Source organism: Staurois parvus, unplaced genomic scaffold (genome assembly GCF_062004578.1).
Source record: "Staurois parvus isolate SC_StPar_1 unplaced genomic scaffold, SC_StPar_1.0 ptg000708l, whole genome shotgun sequence".
Lineage (NCBI taxonomy): Eukaryota > Metazoa > Chordata > Amphibia > Anura > Ranidae > Staurois > Staurois parvus.
Genome location: NW_028318504.1, coordinates 12,824,784 through 12,847,966, shown reverse-complemented (window position 1 = coordinate 12,847,966; position 23,183 = coordinate 12,824,784). Strand labels below are relative to the sequence as shown.

The 23,183-nt window shown below is 43.3% G+C and overlaps 1 protein-coding gene across 1 annotated transcript in view; it reads left to right on the top strand.

Moving 5' to 3' along the window:
- The window catches only part of ATRN (attractin), a gene marked incomplete at its 5' end in the record, with an annotated part of 270,653 nt that overhangs the window by 112,220 nt on the left and 135,250 nt on the right, over positions 1-23,183 (top strand). The window contains 2 exons of the mRNA XM_089653376.1: positions 7,791-7,869; positions 13,819-13,976. Of these exons, the coding sequence (XP_089509502.1) occupies positions 7,791-7,869; positions 13,819-13,976 (237 nt within the window). The remainder of the gene's footprint in view (positions 1-7,790; positions 7,870-13,818; positions 13,977-23,183) is intronic.

Below are 23,183 nucleotides of genomic sequence, written 5' to 3'. Positions count from 1 at the left end.
GAACTCGGCAGGTAGGTTGTTCCAATCATCTTGAAGAACTAACCACAGATCTTCTATGGATGTACACATAAAGAAGGCGTCTCTAAGTGCAGCAATATAGCAGGTTATTAGCGTAAAAGGTTAAAACCACTTACAAAAAAATGCAAAAGGTCAGGCTCATCACATGTGTGTATCCTATGTTCCTGGTGGAAATGGAGCTGGGACCGTTTGGCCGTTCAGCGTCAGCGGGGCCCGTAGAGCGTATGAATGTCGGAACCAATATGGCTGCCGCACTTCCGGGATCGGCATGGATGTAGGCTGCCTCAAATCCTTCTGTCCCTTTATGTAATCTCAGGCAGGCTTAATAATGTTGAGATTAGGGCTCTGTGGGGTCCCATGACTTACAGGACTCCTTGTTCTTCTTTACGCTTAAGATAGTTCTTAATGACATTGGCTGCATGTTTGAGGTCCTGTAGAATACATTTGCTGCCAATCACATGCCTTCTTGGTGATATGGATAAGTTTCTGCCTGTAATTCTGAGCATTGAGGACACCATTGATCCTGACCAAATCTCCAACACCATTTGCAGAAATGCAACCCCAAACTTGCAAGGAACCTCCACCATGCCACACGGTTGCCTGCAGACACTCATTAGTGTACTGCTCTTCAGCCTTTCGGCCAACAAGCTGCCTCTACTGCAGCCAAATATTCCACATTTTGACTCCTCAGTCCAGACTACCTGCTGCCATTTTTCTGCACCCCCGTTCCTATGTTTTTATGCAGAGTTGAGTCGCTTAGATTTGTTTCCACATCGGAGGTTTGACTTTTTGGCTGCAATTCTTTCATGAAGACCACTTCTGGCCAGGCTTCTCTAGACAGTAGATGGGTGTACTTGGGTCCCACTGGTTTCCACCAGATCTGTGCTGATTGCATTGCTGGACATCTTCCGATGTGGAAGGGAAGTAAGCATGATCTCTCTTTCATCTGCTACATTCATTTTCCTTGGCCAACCACTCCATCTATGGTCTTAAACTTTACCGTTTCTTTGTGATTTTTCAAAAGAGTTTGATGAATTGAATTGATGCTGGTTTGAAGCCACAGGGTAGTCGCACTAAATATTGATTTGATTTAGATTTTTTTTCTCTTTGCTTACTTTGCATTTTGAAAATTGATTAAAAAAAATGAAATATATATTTTTGAAAGCTTTCTTACATTACAACAAGTCTTCACACCTGCCTATAACTTTTACTCCAGGTTCACATATATGCGGCCGTGCGGGCCACGTTTTGCATGGGCACGAGAGCCGATTCATTTGAATGGACTCCCGTGCTCGTGACACGCAGGGAAGACGTCCCTGCACTTCGTTGGAAAACGCAGCCAGTACGGTTGCGGTTTCCAGTGCGGGCGGCGTGCCATTAGAACTAATGGCACCCACCTGCGGTTCCGCATTTCTCTGTGCGGGTGGTGCGGCTGCACGGATTTTCGTGCGGATCTGCAGTGGCACCACCCGCACAGATGTGAACCTAGGGTTAGAAAGTACTGTATGTTTGGGGGTTTTATGTAATCCTCAGGCCTAAAATGATTTCTTAAACAGGTGCAAAAAATTGTTCTGGCAGCAAAAGGGCTGTAGATGGTAGCAGTCAGGCAGCTACTCGCCATTTCAGAGGGAGGTCAGCAACAACCTCTGTATTCCTCTCAGCGAAGGTTTTCTTTAAGGATCTCTGATCAGTCACTTCCTCTTATGTAGCGGGCAAACCCTTACAGAATCAATTTTTTAAAATAGCATTTCCATTTTAAAGCTTTGTGCACAGATTGTAAAGCTCTTTATCAAAACTGTGGTAACTACTTGTGGATCTGCTATAAAGGGGCGCCGTGTATTATCTGTCATTGTGCTGGCGTCTGTTATTCTCTGTTCAGCCTTTTATTCTCGCAGTGTAAGTGCAGATTGTGCAGCCTGCAATCTGCTTCTAATAATAACTGCTGGGAAGCCGCCGGTGCTCCAGAATAAATCACAGTGCGGGCTGCTGTATGGAATGGCTGAGTACAGTCTGAATGTGTGATGATCCCTGATGGCCTTGCTTTGGGCTGCTTTGGACCGCTCATAAAGTTCACTCTTAAAGGGAATCTTTCATGAAGCATCATAACTGTGTTAGAGGTCTGCTGCCATTCTGTGACTGCAGGGAACACCACTACACAAATACTAACAAGCATGAAAGCTGGAAGTTACAAAATTGCAGCTTATAGTTGAGGCTTCTCACACAGGTGTTTTGTGACAGATCCCATTTAGAAGAAACCAGTAATTAGCGAAACATACCAGTTCCTGTATTTATCTATTTTTTTTTTCTTTTTTCTTTTCTTTTTGGTTGCCTGGCTGTCACACTGTTCCCTATCTTCAATACTTTGTTTCATAGACTAGGAACAGATATGCAGCCAGTGAAGTCAGCACACTTGACCTGTATACTGACTCCTGCTTAGTATCTTTTTTTTTTTTTTTTTCTAGGTGAAATAACTAATGTGTTTGTTTGAAGCTATTAGGGCTCATGTACACTGCAGCTGATAAACTCACGTTCAGGAGCTGTTCAGCGCTTTTTTCAGCAGCCCCTGAACTCTCCCTAATGTTTTCCTATGTGTCCATGTACACATCGTCGTTTACAGGCAGTTGAGTTTACAGTGGTTTTTTGAACGTAGAAAACGTGCGATCAGCAGTCACTTTTATCAGCGTTTCAAACGCAAAACGCTTGTAAACGCGGCTAAACGCGTTTATAGGTGTTTGCGTTTGAAATTTTTTTGTAACTCTTCCATTTTCAGATGTGGTCCAGAGCTTTTTTTCATAATGAAAAAAGCATGCAAAGTGTTTTCCCGGTACTCAAATAGACCCGGTACATCCTACTTTGAGGTTTTGCATGAAAAAAAATATGTTCGACACTACTGCAATAATTTCTGCACAGAAATGAGCCGGAACACATCCAAACACCACAAAAAAAAACAAAACACTAATCTCAAATACTGCTCTCTCTGCTTCTGCTCTCTATTTCTCTCAAAATGTCTGAAATAGTTAATTTTTTTACTGTTTTTCAGTGCTTTCTGGGCATTTTGGAAGGTCTCCTGACGTTCTCTTAAAAAAAAAAAAAAAAAAAAGCTTCTAAACACATAAACGCGGTATGCAACCGCGGCTATACAGATCTTTTTTTAAATCTACGTTTTCCAGCAGTCAGTTTCCATCGTTCAGAAGTGTCCCGTGTACATGGGGCCTTACAAATTAACATAGCTGTTCTTCTATCTGGGGGCCTAGAAAGCATGGCAGGTGGTGGTCACCATGGCCCAAATTAAAGTGATTTGTAAAAGTACTCTTCTTTTTTTAGACAGCAAACCTTTCATACTTACTTGCTCTCAGCAATAGTTTTGCACAGAGCAGCCTGAAGCCACCTCCTTCCTGGGACCCCCCCGCCAGCGCTCCTCACTCCCCCCGCCGAGCTGCTTGTTCTGCAGGCACTCATGCATGCTCACTCTCAAGCTGGCTCGGTCTCTGTCTATAAAACACACAGAGCATTATGAGCTCCCTCCTCACTGGGTGTGATTGACTGCAGCAGGAGCCAATGGGTCCCACTGCTGTGTCTTCGCTAGTGAGGAGGGAGAGACATGGGAGAGCTTCTGCTGTAAACATTAGGGGGGCTGGGAGGGGGGAAGGTTTTTTTACAACCACTTTAAAGCCCTGTTCACACCAGAACGTGATGCAGGAAACCCCCGTTCCATGCGTGTTCCATGCACCTTGTTCAAAACGCATTGTTTTTGTGATCTGTAGCAGATGTCAATGCAATGCTTAGGACACCCCAAGCACAGGTCACAAACGCAGTGTGTTTGCCTGCACCAGGTTGCATAGTAATGAAGTACCATGCAATCCGGTTGCCCTGCATTTTTTAAAGTGATGCATGCTTCTGATGTGGTGCAGTGCAGTTTCAGTGCCTTTAACATGAATGTGCTGAAGACACACTGCGCTCAAATCGCAGAGGAATGCATTCATATTTCTGTGCCTTTCCTGGTGTGAACTGGGCCTTAGAGATACTGTCACATTTACTGTGCAGGATAGAGTGATAGTGCCTTCTGGTTGTCTACCGATACAAACACTCAATAGTTCATTCTTCCTCGCTGCCTCCTCACTCCATCGTATTTGTTGTTGGGGACTTGGAGTATGGGGGAGCATATGGGATGGTGATATCTACTGACTATACTCCAACACTGGAGCTTACCTGGGGTGGACTCCTGCTGTGGTGAGGGGGCATGGATCAGTATGTATACCTAGCTGGGGGATGGGGAAATGGGGAGGAGGCTAGGGTAGGCTATATAATACACTGTGCAAAACAAACAAAAATAAAACAATAATACACTGTAATTTTCTTTGATTGGGCATGTTACATTGTCTCTTTAACCTCCCTGGCGGTATTCCCGAGTGTAGCTCGGGGTAAAGTTTCAGTACCACAAGCGGTAACCCCGAGCTACACTCGGGCTTACCATGCGGTGTTGCTCAGGGATTCGCTGCAGCGCTTACCTTGTCCTTCACTCCCACGATGTCCATCCTGCAGCGTCCCCGGCCGATGCCGGCATCTGGCTTCTGTGTTCCGGTCCCTGTGACATCGGGACGTACGGGGGCTGGAACCGGCGGCAAATTTTAAAGTTGTAAAAAATGTAATTATTACATAGCAAACTATTCCTGTATCAAACCATTTCATATACATTTTGTCCCGAGTGCTTTGTCCGGCGCCCTGCCTGCATTTTGACTCTTCTTTCTGCCTGGAAACTGAGAAACGTCCATGGCGTCAAAAAAGTGTCCCTTTAGGTATAAATCGGTTTTAGACCGGCTAGAGAACAGCGATAGTAAATCAGAACCACTTGCAGAATTGAGTGATAATGATTTGTGGGGAAATTCGTCGTCACACTGAAAACGATTTTGCGACTTTGCTCAGTGATGTGCGAACTTGGCGCTCTTTCAAATTTCAGTGTTTTTGGTTTGATTACATTATTGAATTAAATTTATTATTATATTATTTTTTATAATTATTAAATTATAATTTATGATTTCGTGTTTCAAGTTTTATCATACCCGGGATATTTACTAGACTCTTGTTCAGACAGATTTCAGTGAGTTATTCCTAAAAATGACAGGTCTACAATAAAAAAAACTACATATTTCCATGCAAAATAATGGTACCGCTTTTAGCACCAAAAATCTGAAATAATCATACCGCCAGGGAGGTTAAAGGAAACATAAACATTTTAATTTTTTTGTTTTACAAATCATATTTAATACATGACAAAGGATTCCCAGAGAACTATGGGTTTTCCAGAAACTGGCTTTTTGGCCGCCTTTTGATTCTTTTCCTTCTGATTATTGCTTTGGGCCAGGTTGTCTGATAAGGAATGAGCCACCCTTCAGACTCATCCACTTTTATGTGTCAGTTCCATGTTTTAACAACAAAGATGCAGTTGATAAGATGGCAAATAGGCCTAGAGCACCACCACCGGCTGCATAGAAGAATACATAATCATGTATTTTTTTTATTTTAAACAAAAGGATTGGGAAAGTGCCCTACACAAAATGTCCTCAGGCTATCTGGGAAAAGATGAAAACAAAAAACATGTTTTAGCTTCCTTTCTTGCTTTAAATTTCCATGTTTGGCACACACATTCCCCATACAGTATTTTCTTTATTGTGTAGGAAGTGGAGCAGGCAGTAATGTTCCATGGATGAGGGAAAGCGATTTATTTTACTTTTCCCCGGCAGAAGTGCTTTATGCTGCGCTCCACCTTTTGGTAGATCAGTTTACTACTACTACTGCTATTCCAGAATGTAGCCAAATTCGGATTTTACATTGTCAGCTCATCAGTCGGATGTCTGCATTCAGCAGTCAGAGCAGTTCAGCTTCTTTCACATTTGTGGTAATGCTTACCACCCTCTGAAAACCGATCTGCGTTGTATCACTTTTCAGAAGGTAGTATAGCAACAACTGACAGGTGTCTAGGAGGTACTACTGTTGCCTCCTGAAGGTGTGTTTTTTTTTTTTTTTCACTGTTTTCACTGTTATTTTTAAATTTCTAAATGGCAATTTTACATTCTGGTACCACACTGCATCTGTGAGCCGAGTATTTAGCTTGGTGTTGCCTCTTTGAACTCAGCGGTAACTTTGCAAGATGGTGCAAAAGCATCGCGGCGCTGGCATGTGTACAGCCCTGTGTGACTGTAATGTTTCATTAATGTTAGAGGTCAGGGAACAGTAAAAGTATGGCTCAGCCCGCTCTCTTGCTGCCAGTCTGAAGGATCCCTTTTTTTTGTTGTTTTGGTTTTTTTTTTTTTCGTATTCTAGTTGCCTTTGTGTAGTTTTATCAGCCTTTTTTTTTTTGCATCTTAGAGACTAACGGTGATAGCTCTTTTGGGGGGTGGGGTTTCCAGCTCTGCCCATATTATTTAAATGGACAGAAGGGGGCGCCAATCTAAGTGTAGAGGGTTATTATTTTATTAATAACATAGGGTGTTAAAGCTACTCACAAACATTAGTTTGAAAATGGCGCCGAAACCAGCACCTGAAGGTCTGAAGAAGAAGCAACTGCTTCGAAACGCGTTACCTGACATTTTCCTGCTCTGTCATTGGTCGCCCGCCGAGTTGCTGTCTTCCTTGTGGTCCACGCTGGTTTCGGCACCATTTTCAAAGTCACTGCACTACTGACAGCTGACGGCTTCATCCTAAAAGACCGGGACCCACATCGCTGGTGGACTTACGACTTACCAAAGGATTACCTTACCATGCTTTCTTACACTTCATGTTTGTGAGTAGTTTTAACACCCTATGTTATTAATAAAATAATAACCCTCTACACCAGTGGTTCTCAACTTGTGGGTCGCGACCCCTTTGGGGGTCGAATGACCCTTTCACAGGGGTCCCCTAAGACCATCAGAAAACACATATTTGTGATGTGTAAAGAGCAGCTGCTGTGTTGAAAGCAGCTACTCTGTTGAAAGCAGCTACTGTGTTGAAAGCAGCAGTATTGGAGGTAAAACGACACTCATGAATTATAATTGCTGGGTAAATAATTTTATGGTTGGGGGTCACCACAACATGAGGGACTGTATTAAAGGGTCACGGCATTAGGAAGGTTGAGAACCTTTGATCTACACTTAGATTGGTGCCCCCTTCTGTCCGTTTTTATCTCCTGAAGAGTACTGCTTCGCTCTATGGAGAGAGCTGCCTTCGTTTGCCATACGCCACTTGGGATCCCTGGATTGTGGACTTTTATGTCTTGTCTGTCATTTTTTACTGCATTATCTTTTATTGTATCATTATTGACTTTTATTATCATTCTTTACATATATCCCCTATCCCTCCCTCTTTTATATTTTATGTTGACCATCCACCATATTTAGAATTGTATTAGTTTGGTCCCCTCCCAGCGCTGATTTGTTCTTTTTTCTTTATGCCCCTATTTACCAGGTTGTCTCACACACCCTGTTGAATTCTCCTTTTTTCTTGATTTATGGACTTAGCAGTTGTGAAACTCTGTGGAGAGGTCACACTACTGGAGCTTAAATAGAATATTTAAACCCTAGACATTTTTTTGACCTGAGAAAAAGAGATGCTGTCTCTGAAGGTTGGTGGGGGGATGTTTGCATGTCAGAAGTTCACCCCCTTATTACATGCAGACCACCCCCAGTAGGGGGGGATACCTGTTGCTTTGTTTTCCTGGCTGTTTCTTTTTTTTCATTAAACAGTTGTGAAATCAATTCAGTTTATATAACCCAATTTCCTTTGTTTACCCACAGCAAAACCGAGACTTGGACATGTTTATTAACGCATCGAAGAACTTTAACCTGAATATCACTTGGGCATCAAGCTTTGCAGGTAATACAACTCTTGCTTTAATAATGGGAGGTGTCATTAAAGAAAGTTTGTACTTTATTGCAAAAGTGAATGGGGCTAGTTGTAACTACCCTGCACTGCATGTAATGCACGTAGTTTCTGCGTGGCTTCATTTAGAAGGTTAAATTAGGCACTAAGGAGGCAACATATCACATATATAGAATATGTGCGCTTTACAATATAATGGGAGACAATACAGCAACAGTACAATTCAATACAAGAGGGCCCTCCTATCCCTCTTGTATACCTCTTAGATTGTAAGCTCTCAGGATCAGGCCCTCCTATTCCTCTTGTATTGAACTGTATTGTTGCTGTATTGTCTCCCATTATATTGTAAAGCGCTGAGCAAACTGTTGGTGCCATAAATCCTGTATTATAATAATAATATATGAAAAGTTGTGTAGCCCAGATCGCTTTCAGATATGCGGCAAAATCTGCCACGCGTCTAAGCGTATTCTAACACTGTTGAATCATATTTTTAGAATCTTCTTCAATTAGACCATTTTCTGTAATTAAAGGTACAGTCATCATTTGTGCAAAATAAAGGGAAATCTGAGCATATTATGTGTTGGGGGTGTTTGAGTACTGGTCTGGTCTTATAGGGTAGCAAAGACTGGCATTTTCACTAGCGTTCGCTCTGGGTTGCATTGCCTTTTTCCAAATGTGGCTTGCCTATTTTATTCACATTGCATTTACATTTTTTTTTATTTGCATTGCTGTCAGGGGATGGTTTGTAAATACATGGAAAGCATAGAGGCTGCATTTGGGGTCGTTGTTATACATTTATAAAGCAGCATGATTTATATAGCACCAACAGTTTGCTCAGCACTTTACAATATAATGTTTTCCACAATAAGTGGCAGCTGATCAGATGCTTCACTTCCCTCAAACTACTAAATCACAAACATCCTTAACATGAGTTTTCATTCTGAGCATGCATGAAAGCGTGTGTTCCCATAGGCTGGCTGTGCACACAAGGCTTGGTGGGCATGCACGATTTTGTAAATGATTGTGCTGTTTAAATTGCCAGTTAATAATTTGTTAATTTCTAGCAATAACAGATCAACCCGTACACATAGGGAACAATAGAGTGTAGCATGTAGGATCGATTAATCATTAGATTTTAAAAGCTGAACTGCAGGAGTTGCCTTTTTTTAATCCAGCTTGAGTAAATCTAATTCTTCATCTTTCATCATGAGGGCCACTGGGAATGCAGAAATTCGTTGTGGAAGTCTGTGCTCCATATAATCAGCACTGGTTTAGTATGGGTGTTGCCACCTGTAAACAGAACATGGGATCGCTCACTTGGCACCTCTATCATTCAGAGAATTTTTTTTTTTTTTTTTCTTTTATTGCATACAAGGTGTTCTCTGATTGGATGAGGTAGAAATGAGGGGCAGTTGACATCACTGTCTGTCTCATTCAATCCAAGGATGCTCTTAGATGTTCTAAGAAAGGCAGAGGTCCTGAGTGAACAACCCCATTTTCAGTATAGAGATGGCAAGTTGCTTGAGTAGAACAGACTAAAGTGAATTTCTGCAGCCCTAGAAATGTGACATATCTAGATTTAGATTTAACCAAGCCGGACCAATGAAGGTACAAAACAAAAGCTAATTCCTGGAGTTCAACTTTAATGGATCCTCCTGTGTTTGGGTCCCCAGCTGGCTCTCCTGGTTCCTCCCCCCTGCTGAGTTCCCCTTGTAGCAAGCCTCTTGCTGTGGGGGCACTCATGCGTGCTCGCTTTCGTATCCATTGACACACAGAGCGCAGCTTGGCCCTGCTCCCCATTCTCTCCTCACTGGCTTTAATTGACTGTAGCAGGAGCCAATGGCTCCTGCTGCTGTCACTGAACCAGTGAGGAGGGAGAGAGCCTCTGCTCTTGTGCACAGTGCTGGATCGAGATCAGGCACAGGTAAGTAGAAGGGGTGTTGGGGGGGATGGGAGATGCAGAAAGCAAGAAGGTTTTTTACCTTAATGCATAGTATGTAATCTACAGGTAGTAATCTACCTGTATAACCATTTTAACCACCTCCCACCCGCCATATAAGGCAATGACGGACTCAAGGTGGTTCTCTTGTTCTGGGAGGACGTCATATGACGCCCTCCCACTCTAACCGCGATCGGCGGTGCGCTGTGTCCCTCAGACACAGCGGATCACCGATCAACGGAAAAAAACAAAGATTTCTGCTCGGTCATGTGATGAGCTGTGTCCAATCACAGCTGATCTTATGTAAATAGGGAAATGCCGGTTATTGGAATTTCTCTCCTCACGAGCTGTCACGCTGACAGAGGAGAGCCGAGCCGGTAATCGGCATTCCTTGGAGGGGACATGTACACTGATCATCAGAGCACTGATTATCAGTGTGCCCTGATGATCAGTGTAGCCCCAGCAGCGCCAGCTGTCAGTGCTCATCAGTGCCACATATCAGTGCCTACCAGTGCACATCAATGCCACATATCAGTGCTCATCTGAGCTGCCTTTCAGTGTCACCTATCAGTGCCAGTCAGTGCCGCCAGTCAGTGCAGACTATCAGTGCCACCTAACAGTGCCAGTCAGTGCCGTCTATCAGTGCTATATATGAATGCTGCCTTTCAGTGCCCATCAGTGATGCCTACCAGTGCCTCCTCATCAGTGCCACCTATCAGTGCCCATCACTGCAGCCTCATTAGCGCATATCAGTGAAGGAGAAAAATCACTTATTTACAAAATTTTAAAACAAAAACTAAGGAAAAAACTTTTTTTTCCAAAATTTTCAGTGGTTTTTGGTTTGTTTAGCAAAAAATAAACCCAGAAGTGATTAAATACCACCAAAAGAAAGCTCTATTTGTCTCATGAAAATGATAAAAATTTCACATGGGTACAGTGTTGCATGACCGCGCAATTGTCATTCAAAGTGCGACAGTGCTGGAAGCTGAAAATTGGCCTGGACAGGAAGGGGGTATAAGTGCCCTGTAGGCGAGGGGTTAAGTAAGAGATGAATTAAAGGCAATCTCAGACACTTTCATTTTTGTAACTTTATATTTACTGGTGGTGGCTGGCATTTTTTTTGTTTTAAAGTGTTCAAATATTTTGTGACCTACATACATGTCATATGGTGTGTGTTAAAGGTCTGCGTGCAAATTTGATTTTTCAGCTTTTGGATAGAACTGTCCGTTAAGGAAATGACTGTGTGCAGTAAAAGTAAACCCAGTGGCCTCTTAATGTTCAGTAAAATGGAAGAATATTTATTCAGGTGCTCTTTATTAGAGGCCTGTGTGCCAGGTAAAGGGCTGCCCACATCTGCTACTAATTGTATCACACTCAGCTGTGGAGAGGAAATGAAAACAAGTGCATTTTCCATCAGTTCACTGCACAGCGAGAATCTACTGCGACCCCAAGAATTTTTTTCTTAATATTTCCATTGCGTGCACATGATTTTCTCTGATTCAGGGGTGGACAGTATTCATTCACTCTTGGCTTTCTTACTTCAGCTTAGCAGCCTTGCTTATGCACAGGCAGATCATTCAATATACATGTCAATATATGAGAGTACCTGTATGCTGGAGGAGATGGTAATTTGTTACATTGCCAGAGGCTGGTGTCCTTGAAAATCAGAATCGTGTTTATTGTACAAACATTGACGCTTTCTGTAGGAGGATCTCGATCTATGTACTTTATATGGCATCTCAGAATCATGACCTTCACTATTTTGCCCATCTTTTTTCTGGAACTGAAGTGGAATTTTAGCATCAGACCACTTTAAGACACTCCAGTCAATCCATATTCTTCATTATCACCTTCTGTCCTTTTATATTTTATTATTATACAGTATTTATAAAGCACCAATAGTTTGCTCAGCGCTGTACATTACAAAGGGGGACAGAACATGTGACAGAATCACCATCTATCCCTGCCCCCCTATAATCACCATCTACCCCCCCTCTTATAATCACCATCTATCCCTGCCCTCCCCCCCTTTCATAATCACCATCTATTCCTGCTGTCCACACCCATAAATACCATCTATCCCTGTGTCGTCCTGTCCGGTCACCATAGTCCCCATCTGTCCCTGTCTCCCCATAATCACCATCTATTTCTGTCCCCCTCCATAATCACCATCTATTTCTGTCCCCCTCCATAATCACCAACTGATCCTGTCCCCCCATTGTCACCATCTGTCCCTGTCTCCCCATAATCATCTATCTCTATCCCCCTATAATCACCATTCATCTATATATTCCCTCACCCTGTTAATCACCATCAGACTCTGAACCCCCCCATAATCGCCATCCATCCCTGCCCCTTAATCGCCATCCATCCCTGCCCCTTAATCGCCATCCATCCCTGCCCCTTAATCGCCATCCATCCCTGCCCCTTAATCGCCATCCATCCCTGCCCCTTAATCGCCATCCATCCCTGCCCCTTAATTGCCATCCATCCCTGCCCTGTAATCACCATCCATCCCTGCCCCATAATCACCATCCATCCCTGTGTTGTCCCATAGTCACCATCCCATCCCTGTGTTGTCCCATAGTCACCATCCCATCCCTGTGTTGTCCCATAGTCACCATCCCATCCCTGTGTTGTCCCATAGTCACCATCCCATCCCTGTGTTGTCCCATAGTCACCATCCCATCCCTGTGTTGTCCCATAGTCACCATCCCATCCCTGTGTTGTCCCATAGTCACCATCCCATCCCTGTGTTGTCCCATAGTCACCATCCCATCCCTGTGTTGTCCCATAGTCACCATCCCATCCCTGTGTTGTCCCATAGTCACCATCCCATCCCTGTGTTGTCCCATAGTCACCATCTGTCCATGTTTCCCCATGATCACCAGCTATCGCTGTGCCCCGCCCCCCTTCATGATCACCATCTATCGTTGTCCCCCCCCCCCCCATCGTCACCATCTTTTCCTGTCTCCCCACAATGACAATCTATCCCTGTACCTTTCCATAATCATCTATTGCTGCCTGGAATCACCCTCTATTCCAACCTCCCCCCATAATCACCATACCTGTCCTGTCCAACCCATAATCACCCCCATAATCTGTCCTTGTCCCCCTATAATCACAGTCTACCCTCACAATGACCATCTATCCATCTTTTCCTGTACCCCCCATTATCACCATATAATCCTGTTCATCTCACCCACCCCCCATAATCACCACCTATACGTTCCCAACCCCCCTAAATTCAGCCCCCCCCCCCCAAAATAGTCGCCGTCTTTTACCCCCCCCCCCCCGTATTTTATCACTATTTTTCCCTGTCTGCCCCACCCTCACAATCAACTTCTATCCTTGTCTTCCCCCACACAATTACCATCTATTCCTGGCTCCCCCCCATAATCGCCATCTATCACTGTCCTCCCCATAATAGTAAGTGTCCAGCCATCTCGTATAAGGGCTTGTTTCCCACAGTCAGACTTATTTATTGGAATACTGTGAAGGTTTTTTTAAAGGTCAGTTTTATTGTAATTGTTTTTTGAATGTTTACAGGGTTGTAAACAGATCCTGTGTGTCAGTTTTCATTGCTTTATTGCTTTCAATGTTTTTACACATAAACCTTTAATAGAGAGTGCAGTCTTGCCAGCAATGGTTCATTGACTAAGCTCTCCCCATGGACTCTTTCTTACTGCACACTTCAGGTCTCCATGTAGCCGACAACCTAAGTTCAGAAGCTGCGGAGCGGAGCAGGGACAGGAAGGAAAAAGGCAGTGATAGTGTATTGGGGAGATCCAAGGTTCTAAAAAGACTTGGTCTTGTGGAGGGTGCTGAGGAGGGAACTGTAATTTATACGTTACAATTGCTTCCCCTGAACTAAGTAATCATTCTTCCTGGATTTTGATCCTCTTTATTCAGTATTTATTCCTCAAAGTTTCTATAAAATCAGAATGCATTGTTTATTTTCTTGGATCTTTTCTTTACCACAATATTTTGTTGTTAACTTGCAGCCGGCACACAGGCAGGAGAGGAGATTCCCATCATCTCCAGGACAAATATCAAGGAATGTAAGGATACTTTCTCCAATGAGAAGTTTGACTTCCACAATAATCCCAACATCACCTTCTTTGTCTATGTCAGTAATTTCACCTGGCCCATAAAGATACAGGTAAGAGAAAGAGGGATAACTGTGACTGAGTTCCTAATCCTGAGTATTGTCATACATTCTGTTGCCATAAATCATGGCAGAGGATCAGATCGATTTGTTATAATATGCTAAAAAAAACAAAAAAAAGTCCCATCAATTGAGGAATACAAACACAGAAAGTCTTCAAAGCGGTAGTAAGCTTTCTGTAAAGTTGTTTGACCACTTCCCGTCCGGTCCATATACATAAACGGCTGGACGGGAGCAGTGCAGGAGCCAGTGGTGTTTATAAACGGCCCCCCGAATTCACTGCCTATGCGCGCTCCCTATCAGCGCGTGGCACCGCGATCCGGTGCCCACTATGTCCTCCCGACACAGCCAAACACCGATCGCTGTACGGGACCTCTGTGTGTGGTCCCCATCGTGATTACTGATTGGCCAATCAGTGATCACAGGAACAGTAGTAAACAAGATGTCACTTCCTGACATCATTGCTTACTATTTGTGAAATCAGTGAATGATTACAGAGGTCACATGGTACAGGGCTATTCACAACAGCCTTGTACCATGTGACAAGCTGTGACCAATCACATCTCTCACAGTATTTCTCAATGGCTGCAAGAATGCAGTCAAAGAGAAGGAGAAATGATTGATTTTACATCCTTTATGGGTATAAAAGCAATCAGTGTAAAAAAAAAAAAAAAAAATCTTCATCACCCCCAAGTAGTACAGTGTCACTATGGTGACACTGTACTGCTAGGGTGACGGTATGTTAAAAAAAAAAACACAAGTTATAATATAAAAAAGTGTCTGGACTTGAAGTGGTTAAGCCATTTTGTGCTAGTATGCACTGCATTCTAGCATATTATGGTATACCTCCCTTAAAACTAAGTGCTTCAGTGGCACGCTGTCATCGTTGGGAGGGCTTCCAACTTCACCTGGTCTTCCTTCTGGGTTTGTAGGCTGTGGCCGTTTGAGTGGGTGAGCTGCGATGACGTTACTCCCAACGCATGTGCGCAGGAGTCGCAGCAATGGCACAGAGCTCTAAAGAGAGAGCGTGAGTATGCTGTCCCTTCAGAGCTCAAGCGCCGGTGACGTCACTGGCTGCATCCCATTTGAATATGTCCTAAGCACCGCAAGTTTAGGAAATATTCACTGTACCTCATTATAGGCTTACCTGTAGGTAGAAGTTCAAAAGGGGAGTTTACTACCAATTCAACCTTTGGGTTACACTGCCACCTACAGGAAGATTGGCACTTGGCAACCAAAAAAGTGTAGGCCAGCCCAGGATAACCCCTCCTACTTACCAGCATGTGTTTTTTTTTTTTTTTTTTTTTTTAGTGTTCTAAGAGGATGGGTGTATTTTTTCCTTCTCTGCTGTGTGAAAGACCAACTATTGTTAGCACCTGTTTCTTCATTCTTCATTTTTATAAAAAAAATGTAATTGGCACTTTTGCTGCAGTGGCCGTGGCTCTACGATTGCAGCTATTCAGCGTGTTTGCAGTATGCCTACTGACCGTACCAAAGTCTGCATCCTGGTTTCCTTTTGCTTTCTGTTTTGAGTGTATTCCATCTTTTGAAGTCCTCTTTAGCTTTGTAACTAAACAATATGATAGTGTGACAAGAACACACCTATCTAAAAAAGAAGGTTTCTAAGTAATCCACGCGGAGTAGTGTGAATTCAAATGAGTTTAACAATACTTTATTTGATCACATAGATCATAGGGAGGTTAAACATGAGCACGGTGTACATATGAAAAAAATAAAATCATGTTAAAAAGCACTTAGCGTCTTCAATTTAGGGTCATCTTAGCCAACAGAGCACCATATAAGGCAGAGTGGTGTAATGATGAAATAATTATCCTGGATTTCCGTAGGTTTCCTGCTTAATATTTGTGTGAGCCGTGTATTCAGTGGGTGTGTTCCCAGTGTATATCAGGGACCTCCTGGAATGTACAAGCTGGAACACAAAAATACATAGTATGTATCTAGCAATATGGAGACCAAATCACATCCAAAATTAACCAGACCTCCCTCCACAATAGTCAATGGATACTGCTGTTACCTTCTCAAAAGTGAAACTATCATACCCGCCTCTCAAGTGTAGGGACTTCCTGGATAGCCACCCCAAATGGAACAAGGTCCACAGTACCAAGTGATTCTGAGGATATATATAGATAGAAAAAGTTAAATGTGTAGATCTTGGGCATCAGGTACCCCGAAAACAAGCTTTAGCTTTGTCCCTTGTGGCTGGATCTCCTCCCTTTTCACTTGAGGTTTTTACTATGGTCATGCAAGACTTTAACCCAGATCACCCCTTTTTTTTTTACTGACACTGATCATAGAGGCTAGAAGTTCCCTCACTCCCCGACACTTACAGATTGTATACCTGATTTGCCTGTGGCCTTGGCGGTTTCTAGGCCATCAGCTACAGAGATTGAGTCGCTGCAATCCTTGACTGATGAGGTTACTCCTGAGGATTCGCAGTCTACTGCTCTTACTCCCACGTTAAAGGAGACCGTTTCATCTCTGATGCACACCCCTCAGAAAATAGGAGATCAGCTTTTGCATCTACAAGTGCTGCTTCCAGCTTTGGGTTTAAAATTTCAAACAGCTGCAAAAACGTTCTCGTTGCATCTACTTTTCCCACTCTTTGAAGATTGGATGCATTCTGAGGAGCTGTTTGATCCCCGTAAGCACGTATTAGCTTGTGTCTGTTTGGTAAGAATGTTGTACAGAAGTAGCCTATTCCTACTAGAGAATACTTGCCTGTCTTTAGGATACAAACAATAAGCTGTGTAAGCCCTTGCTAGAGCTCTGTTCTTGCTTGCTGGTTCTACACTTCATCCAATTCTGGCTGTGATCTTACTTAAACCATGTCTGACTGGTCAGAATCTCTTATGAGGTCTTAACAGTTGCAGTTGATCCCTCAACCATAGAACAAGTGGAGCAGATGCCTGTAGCATTTATTTTCAGTTGTGATTGTTTTCTGTGAAGCCTTTTGTCTCTTGCATGTTTTTCATGTCAATACATACATTATATTGCCAAATGTATTGGGCCAGCCCTCCAAATCATTGGATTCATGCGTTCCAATCACCTTCATGACCACAGGTGTATAAAATCATCACCTAGGCATGCAGACTGCTTCTACAAACATTTGTGAAAGAATGGGTCGCTCTCAGGAGCTCAGTGAATTCAAGCTTGGTACCGTGATAGGTTGCCACCTGTGCAATGAGTCCATCCATGACATTTCCTGGCTACTAAATATTCCACGCTCAACTGTTAGTGGTATTATAACAAAGTGGAAGCAACTGGGAACAACAGCAACTCAGCCACCAAGTGGTAGGCCACGGTAAATGACAGAGCGAGGTCAACGCATGCTGAGGCAAACAGTGCACAGAAGTCACCAACTGTCTGCAGAGTCAATAGCTAATAGACCTTCAAACTTGGTGTGACCTTTGGATTAGCACAACAGTGCATGAAGAGCTCCATGGAATGGGTTTCCATGGCCATTTGCAACTGCATGCAAGCTTCACATCACCAAGTACAGTGCAAAGCGCCGTATCCTGTGGTGTAAAGCACGCCGCCACTGGACTCTAGAGCAGTGGAGACATGACCTCTGGAGTGACGAATCACACTTCTCTGTCTGGCAATCCGATGGGCATGTCTGAGTTCGGCGGTTGCCTGGAGAACAGTACTTGCATTGTGCCAAGTGTAAAGTTTGGTGGAGGGGGGATTATGGTGTGGTGTTTTTAGGGGTTGGTTTGGCCCCTTAGGTCCAGTGAAGGGAACTCTAAAGGCGTCAGCATGCAAGGACATTTTGGACAATTTCATGCTCCCAGCTTTGTGGAAACCATTTGAGGATGGCCCCTTCCTGTTCCAACATGACTGCGCACCAGTGCTCAGGTCCATGCAGACAAGGATTAGTGAGTTTGGGGTGGAGGAACTTGACTGGCCTGCACCTGATAGAACACTTTTGTGATGAAATAGAGCAGAGACTGTGAGCCAGGCCTTCTCGTCCGACATCAGTGCCTGACCTCACAAATGCGCTTTTGGAAGAATGGTCAAACCTTCCCATAGACACTCTCCTAAACCTTGTGGACAGAAGAGTTTAAGCTGTTATAGCTGCTAAGATTGGGATGCCATTAAAGTTCATGTGCGTGTAAAGGCAGGCATCCCAATACTTTTGGTAATATATTGTACGTGTATGGCACTTATGAGTGGGTCTGGAACCCTTGTATAAAAATATGTATAGCCTTTGAAGCACAACACCTCTTAGGACCAGCTCTTGAGAGTATCAAGGATGCTACTGATGGCAAAGCACTCCTTAATATCAGGGAATAAGTCTTAATGAACAGACTGTTAACATTCAGAGAGGCAGAAAACATAAGAAATGTTCCTTTCTCCATTTCTTCAACTTTCTCATTGAGAACCTTCAAACCCAAATCCCTGTCCATCTGCACGTTTTGGCACTCAGTTTGCCAAATCCTCTAACAAGCTTTCCCCTGCATGAAGATGTGCCCCCACTTTCCTGATCGTAGGTGCGTTTCTTAACCTTGACAGATGCTTGGACATCTTGCATCTCCGATGCTTGGATGCTGTAAGTTGTGTCCTAGGACTGCACACTGGAGTTTCACCTCCTGCTTCCTTTTTGGTTTCTTTCATCCAACCTTCCTGTGTCACTGCACAGGGTAGCAGATCTCCATTGACCCCTCTTGGGCCTTCTGGATGAAGTTGTCATTGTACCAGTTCTGTGACATAACATTTCAAGGGGCTTTATTCCAGTATGTTAACCATTCTAAAGTCCAAGCCCATTCTGGATCTCAGAGGTTCGAATGTTCTCATTTGGGTCCAGAAATTTGGAGAAATGCTTTCTAGGTTCTGTGGACATCAAAGTTTCTTACCTTCATGTTCCCATCTCTAAAGATATTCCTTCACTTTACTGTTGGGCCAGTTCATAGCTCTGTATTTCAGCCTCTAATCTCCACCTCAGTCATTCACCAAGGTGCTTGCCCCTGTACTAGTTCTGTTGTGCTCGTATGGCATCCGTATTGTGTGTTATTTAGCCTCTTGTTGAGGAAACAGTGTAGGCTCTCTAAAGTCAACAAGGCTTTTACTGTCCAGACATCACAGTGGTTCAGATGGATACGTAACCTTCCAATATCATCACTGCAACAGACTTACTACTTTGTTTGCATTGTCTGGGTCTACTGCTGGACACAGCTCAGGCCAGAGTGTTCTTTCCACAAGAGAACCTTCAAACATGCCAATCTGCTTTTCTAACTCTTCTGTGCTTGAGTTGTCCTATTTGTCCGATTTTGCTTAAGAGTCTTGGGCCAGATGGCAACCTACTTTGAGGCAGGTCCATTTGCCCATTTAAGTCCAGACTTCTGCAACCTAACGACCTCTAGTCATAGGATAAGTTGATCAGGTCCTAATACGTTTGTCACCAAGGACCAAGCTGTCCCTAGCTAGGTAGCCCCTGAATCTGGCTCTGGAGTTAGGGAAGCACTTCCTTTCTTTTGTTTGGATGGAAGCTAGCCTGTCGGGCTTGGGTAGAGTCCTGGGAACCCTTTTGGTGTAAGGGACTTGGTCATCGGTGAAGTTTTCATCTCCCAGCGAACCTCCTAGAGGTTTGGGTTATTTGTTGGTCTCTGCTGCTTTGGAACATCCTGCAAGAATATTGGCTGATACATTCTAACAACACAACAATGATGGAATCATCAGGGAGGAACTAGAAGTCCCTCCACAGAAAGAGAAGTACTTTTTATTCCAGCCTCATCAGCCTTTAACATTTTTTCAGGCATATTTCTTCATCTGGTAGTGCCTGCACCTGGGGGGGAGTGGTTCCTTCACCCAGAGGCTTTCTAGGGCCTGTGTCACAGGTGAAGGATGCCAAATGTGAACCTCCTGTTCTCAGGGTTCAACAACAACCTGGACAGGTTTTTCTTCAGGTACAGGGATCTTCTGGTGGAAGCAGTGGATGCTCAGTGGGATCAGTATTCTAAGCATTCCCTCCCACGAAAACCAGTTCCTTGCCTACTTTGCAGGATTGAATTTCAGGGCATCCTGGTGATCATTGCTTCAGACAAGCCCAGGTGGATGTGGTATGCCAACACCTGGCAGACGCTTCTTGGACTCCGCCAGATCATTAGAATCTAATGTCCCAAGAACTGATTTGTTTTCTTCTTTCACAGTTGCTGGCATTAACAAGATACGAGGGATAACGGGAGCATGGTGTGGCAGTCCATGTATGTATAGGTGAGACATGGACAGCATAACATCACAGCTGCACTGAAAAGGCTTCAAGAAGAGACAATACAAAAGGGATAACAGGCGCATGGTGTGGCAGTCCATGTATGTATAGATGAGACATAGACAGCGTAACATCACAGCTTTGGTAACGTCAGACACCAAACGTGCCGATCCCGGACATCTTGGAGTCTCCGCCAGGCTTTACCATCCATGCTGCACATGCACAGCACCATCTGCTGGCTGACACCCTGGAGATTCCACCAGGCTTTACCATCCATGTTGCACTTGCTGAGCACCATCTGCTGGCGGACCTAATCGATTTCCTCTCTGGATCAGTCACACACCATCTGGCTATAGACGTCTCACCCCCTTACCAATGAATATGCTTTTAAATTGTAAGATGTGAGTTACTACTTATCTTCCTATTCAATATCTTCGCAGTACACACTTAGAGGCGCTGTGTTTTCTTTGTTGGCATTAACAATATGGCTGTTGAAGCCCAGGTTCTGAGGGACAGGGGCCTTTGAGCCTTTGATTCCTACAATTCTAAAAGCTAGAAATTCTACTTCTTGCTAGGTCTATTATTGGATGTGAAAGACATACTTCGTTTGCCAGAGTCCAGTCCTCCTGTAGGTAGCAGTATGACCCGAGGGTTAAAAACATCCTGGGTCCTTCAATGGACTGCATGAAAAGGATTTTACATTGAGTGCAAGAAGACGATTTTATATATATTTGGTGTATGCATGCAACTTTAGTGTTTAATTCGAAGCTAAAGCTAGAAGCTTTGTTGGGAAAACAATATCAGTCTCTTGTTTAGATCTATAAATAAAGTCCCTTCACAGTTTTGTTTGTGTCTGAAACTGATGACAGCTAGTATGAAAATCAAACCATCTGTGAGACAAGATATCCATAACGTGTCTGCAGCCACTACATCTAAGGTCCAGTAAGCTGCAATGCATATATTTATTAATACCAGTACAGGAACATTTGTTGGGTTTTTTTTTCCTTTTTTTTTTCACCTGGTTATTCTGCCAGTAACACACTGTTTTGGCAGAATAACTCTCTCACTCCCTCTATTGTATAAAGACATAAAAAACAAGATAGACTATGGAATCCCACTCCTCTCCTATTGTCGGTAAGATAGAGGGATGTGGTTTGATAGTCCCCATCTATAGCTGGGAACAAAGTAAATATAACTGTCAGCACAGAAAGTGAACAAGATTTCTAGCAATGTCAACAGGTATTACTCAGTTAACAGATATAACAAAATATGACACTCTGAGAAGGCCAAACAAGACATATTTTTATTCTGCACTTTTTTTTTTTTTTTTAATCAGATTTAGAAGATTTGCTTTTTTGAAATGACATTGGACTTGTGTTATGCGACCTGCTTGAATGTCATTAATGCTTAGCGTTCCTGTGCAAAAATGCCATCACATACCTGCTTCAGCTTTCAGTCCTCCTGCTCCACCTGAATGCCAAGTCATTCCGCTCAGGCAGCTCCAGCATTTCCAAATGGTGATGAAGATTGCCCGTTCCCCGACTCTCACACATTCATATTAACTAGTTAGCCAGCCCGTCATAGCTATGGGCCAGTAGCTGCTTTTTTTGTGCTAAAGTGACAGCCACTTTAATAACTTCTTACAAAAAAAAAGTGATGGAATTTTCGCTTATAACAGCTAATCACAGATCGGCTTTCAGCAAATTTTTTTAATGTAGATTTCCAGGTTTACTATCACATTAACCCCCTGGTGGTATTCCCAAATGTAGCTCGGGGTAAACTTTCAGTAACAGAAGTGGTAACCCCGAGGTACACTCGGGAATACACTGCAGCGTTGCTCTGGGATCCCTCCAGAACTTACCTTGTCCTGCGCTCCCACGATTTCCCCCCTTCGGCGCGCCCGGCCATGTTCTCCGGCCGATGCCAGCATCTGTCTTCTGGGTTCCGTTCCCTGCGACGTCAGGACGTACGGGGGACTGAACCACTGGGAAGTTAAAACATTTGACACTCAATACACTAAAATCACATAGTATAACATTCCTGTATCAAACCATTTCACATACATTTTGTCCCGAGTGCTTTGTCCTGTGCCCTGCCTGCATTTTTACCGTTCTTTCTGCCTGGAAACTGAGAAATGTCCATGGCGTCCAAAAAGCGTCCCTTTAGGCCAAAAGCGGTTTTAGACCGGCTAGAGAACAGCGATAGTAAATTAGAACCACTTACAGAATTGAGTGATAATGATTTGTAGGGAAATTCGGCATCAGACACTGAAAACGATTTTGCGACTAAGATCAGTGATGTGCAAACTTGGCGCTATATTTCAAATTTCAGTGTTTTTGGTTTGATTACATTATTGAATTAAATTTATTATTATTATTATATTATTTTTTATGATTACTATATTATAATTTATGAATTCGTGTTTCAAATTTTATCATATCTGTAATGTTTACTAGACTCTTGTTTGGACAGATTTCAGTGAGTTATTCCTAAGAATTACAGGCCTACAATAAAAAATACAAATTTCCATTGAAAATAATGTACCGTTTTGAGCACAGCAATACTGACATAATCTCCTACTCAGTGGGAGCTTTGTAGTCTTTGCTAAAAAAAAAATACACGGCTTCTCCTGAATGGTGGGTATGCGCTAAGACCAGCTCGATCTATACCCAGCAGCAGAGAGGAAGTGTCTCATATGGCTGCTGAAGTGCCGCTTACTGTATGTAGTCAATTCTACTACAATCTATTACAATATTTGCACACACACAGCGGCAAGACTGTTCTGGCATGGAAATTATTCATTTGGGACAGCTTAGCGCAAACAAAAAAAAAAACTATGTAGAGGGAAGAATTTTAATGGTTTTCTCTCACTTCCTGTCTGCTAAAACCACTGTCATTGGTAGAGTTTTCTAGAGGGCCCTAAGCACACCATACATGTTCAGTGGTGCGCAGAAAGACAAACTTCAACAAAGCTC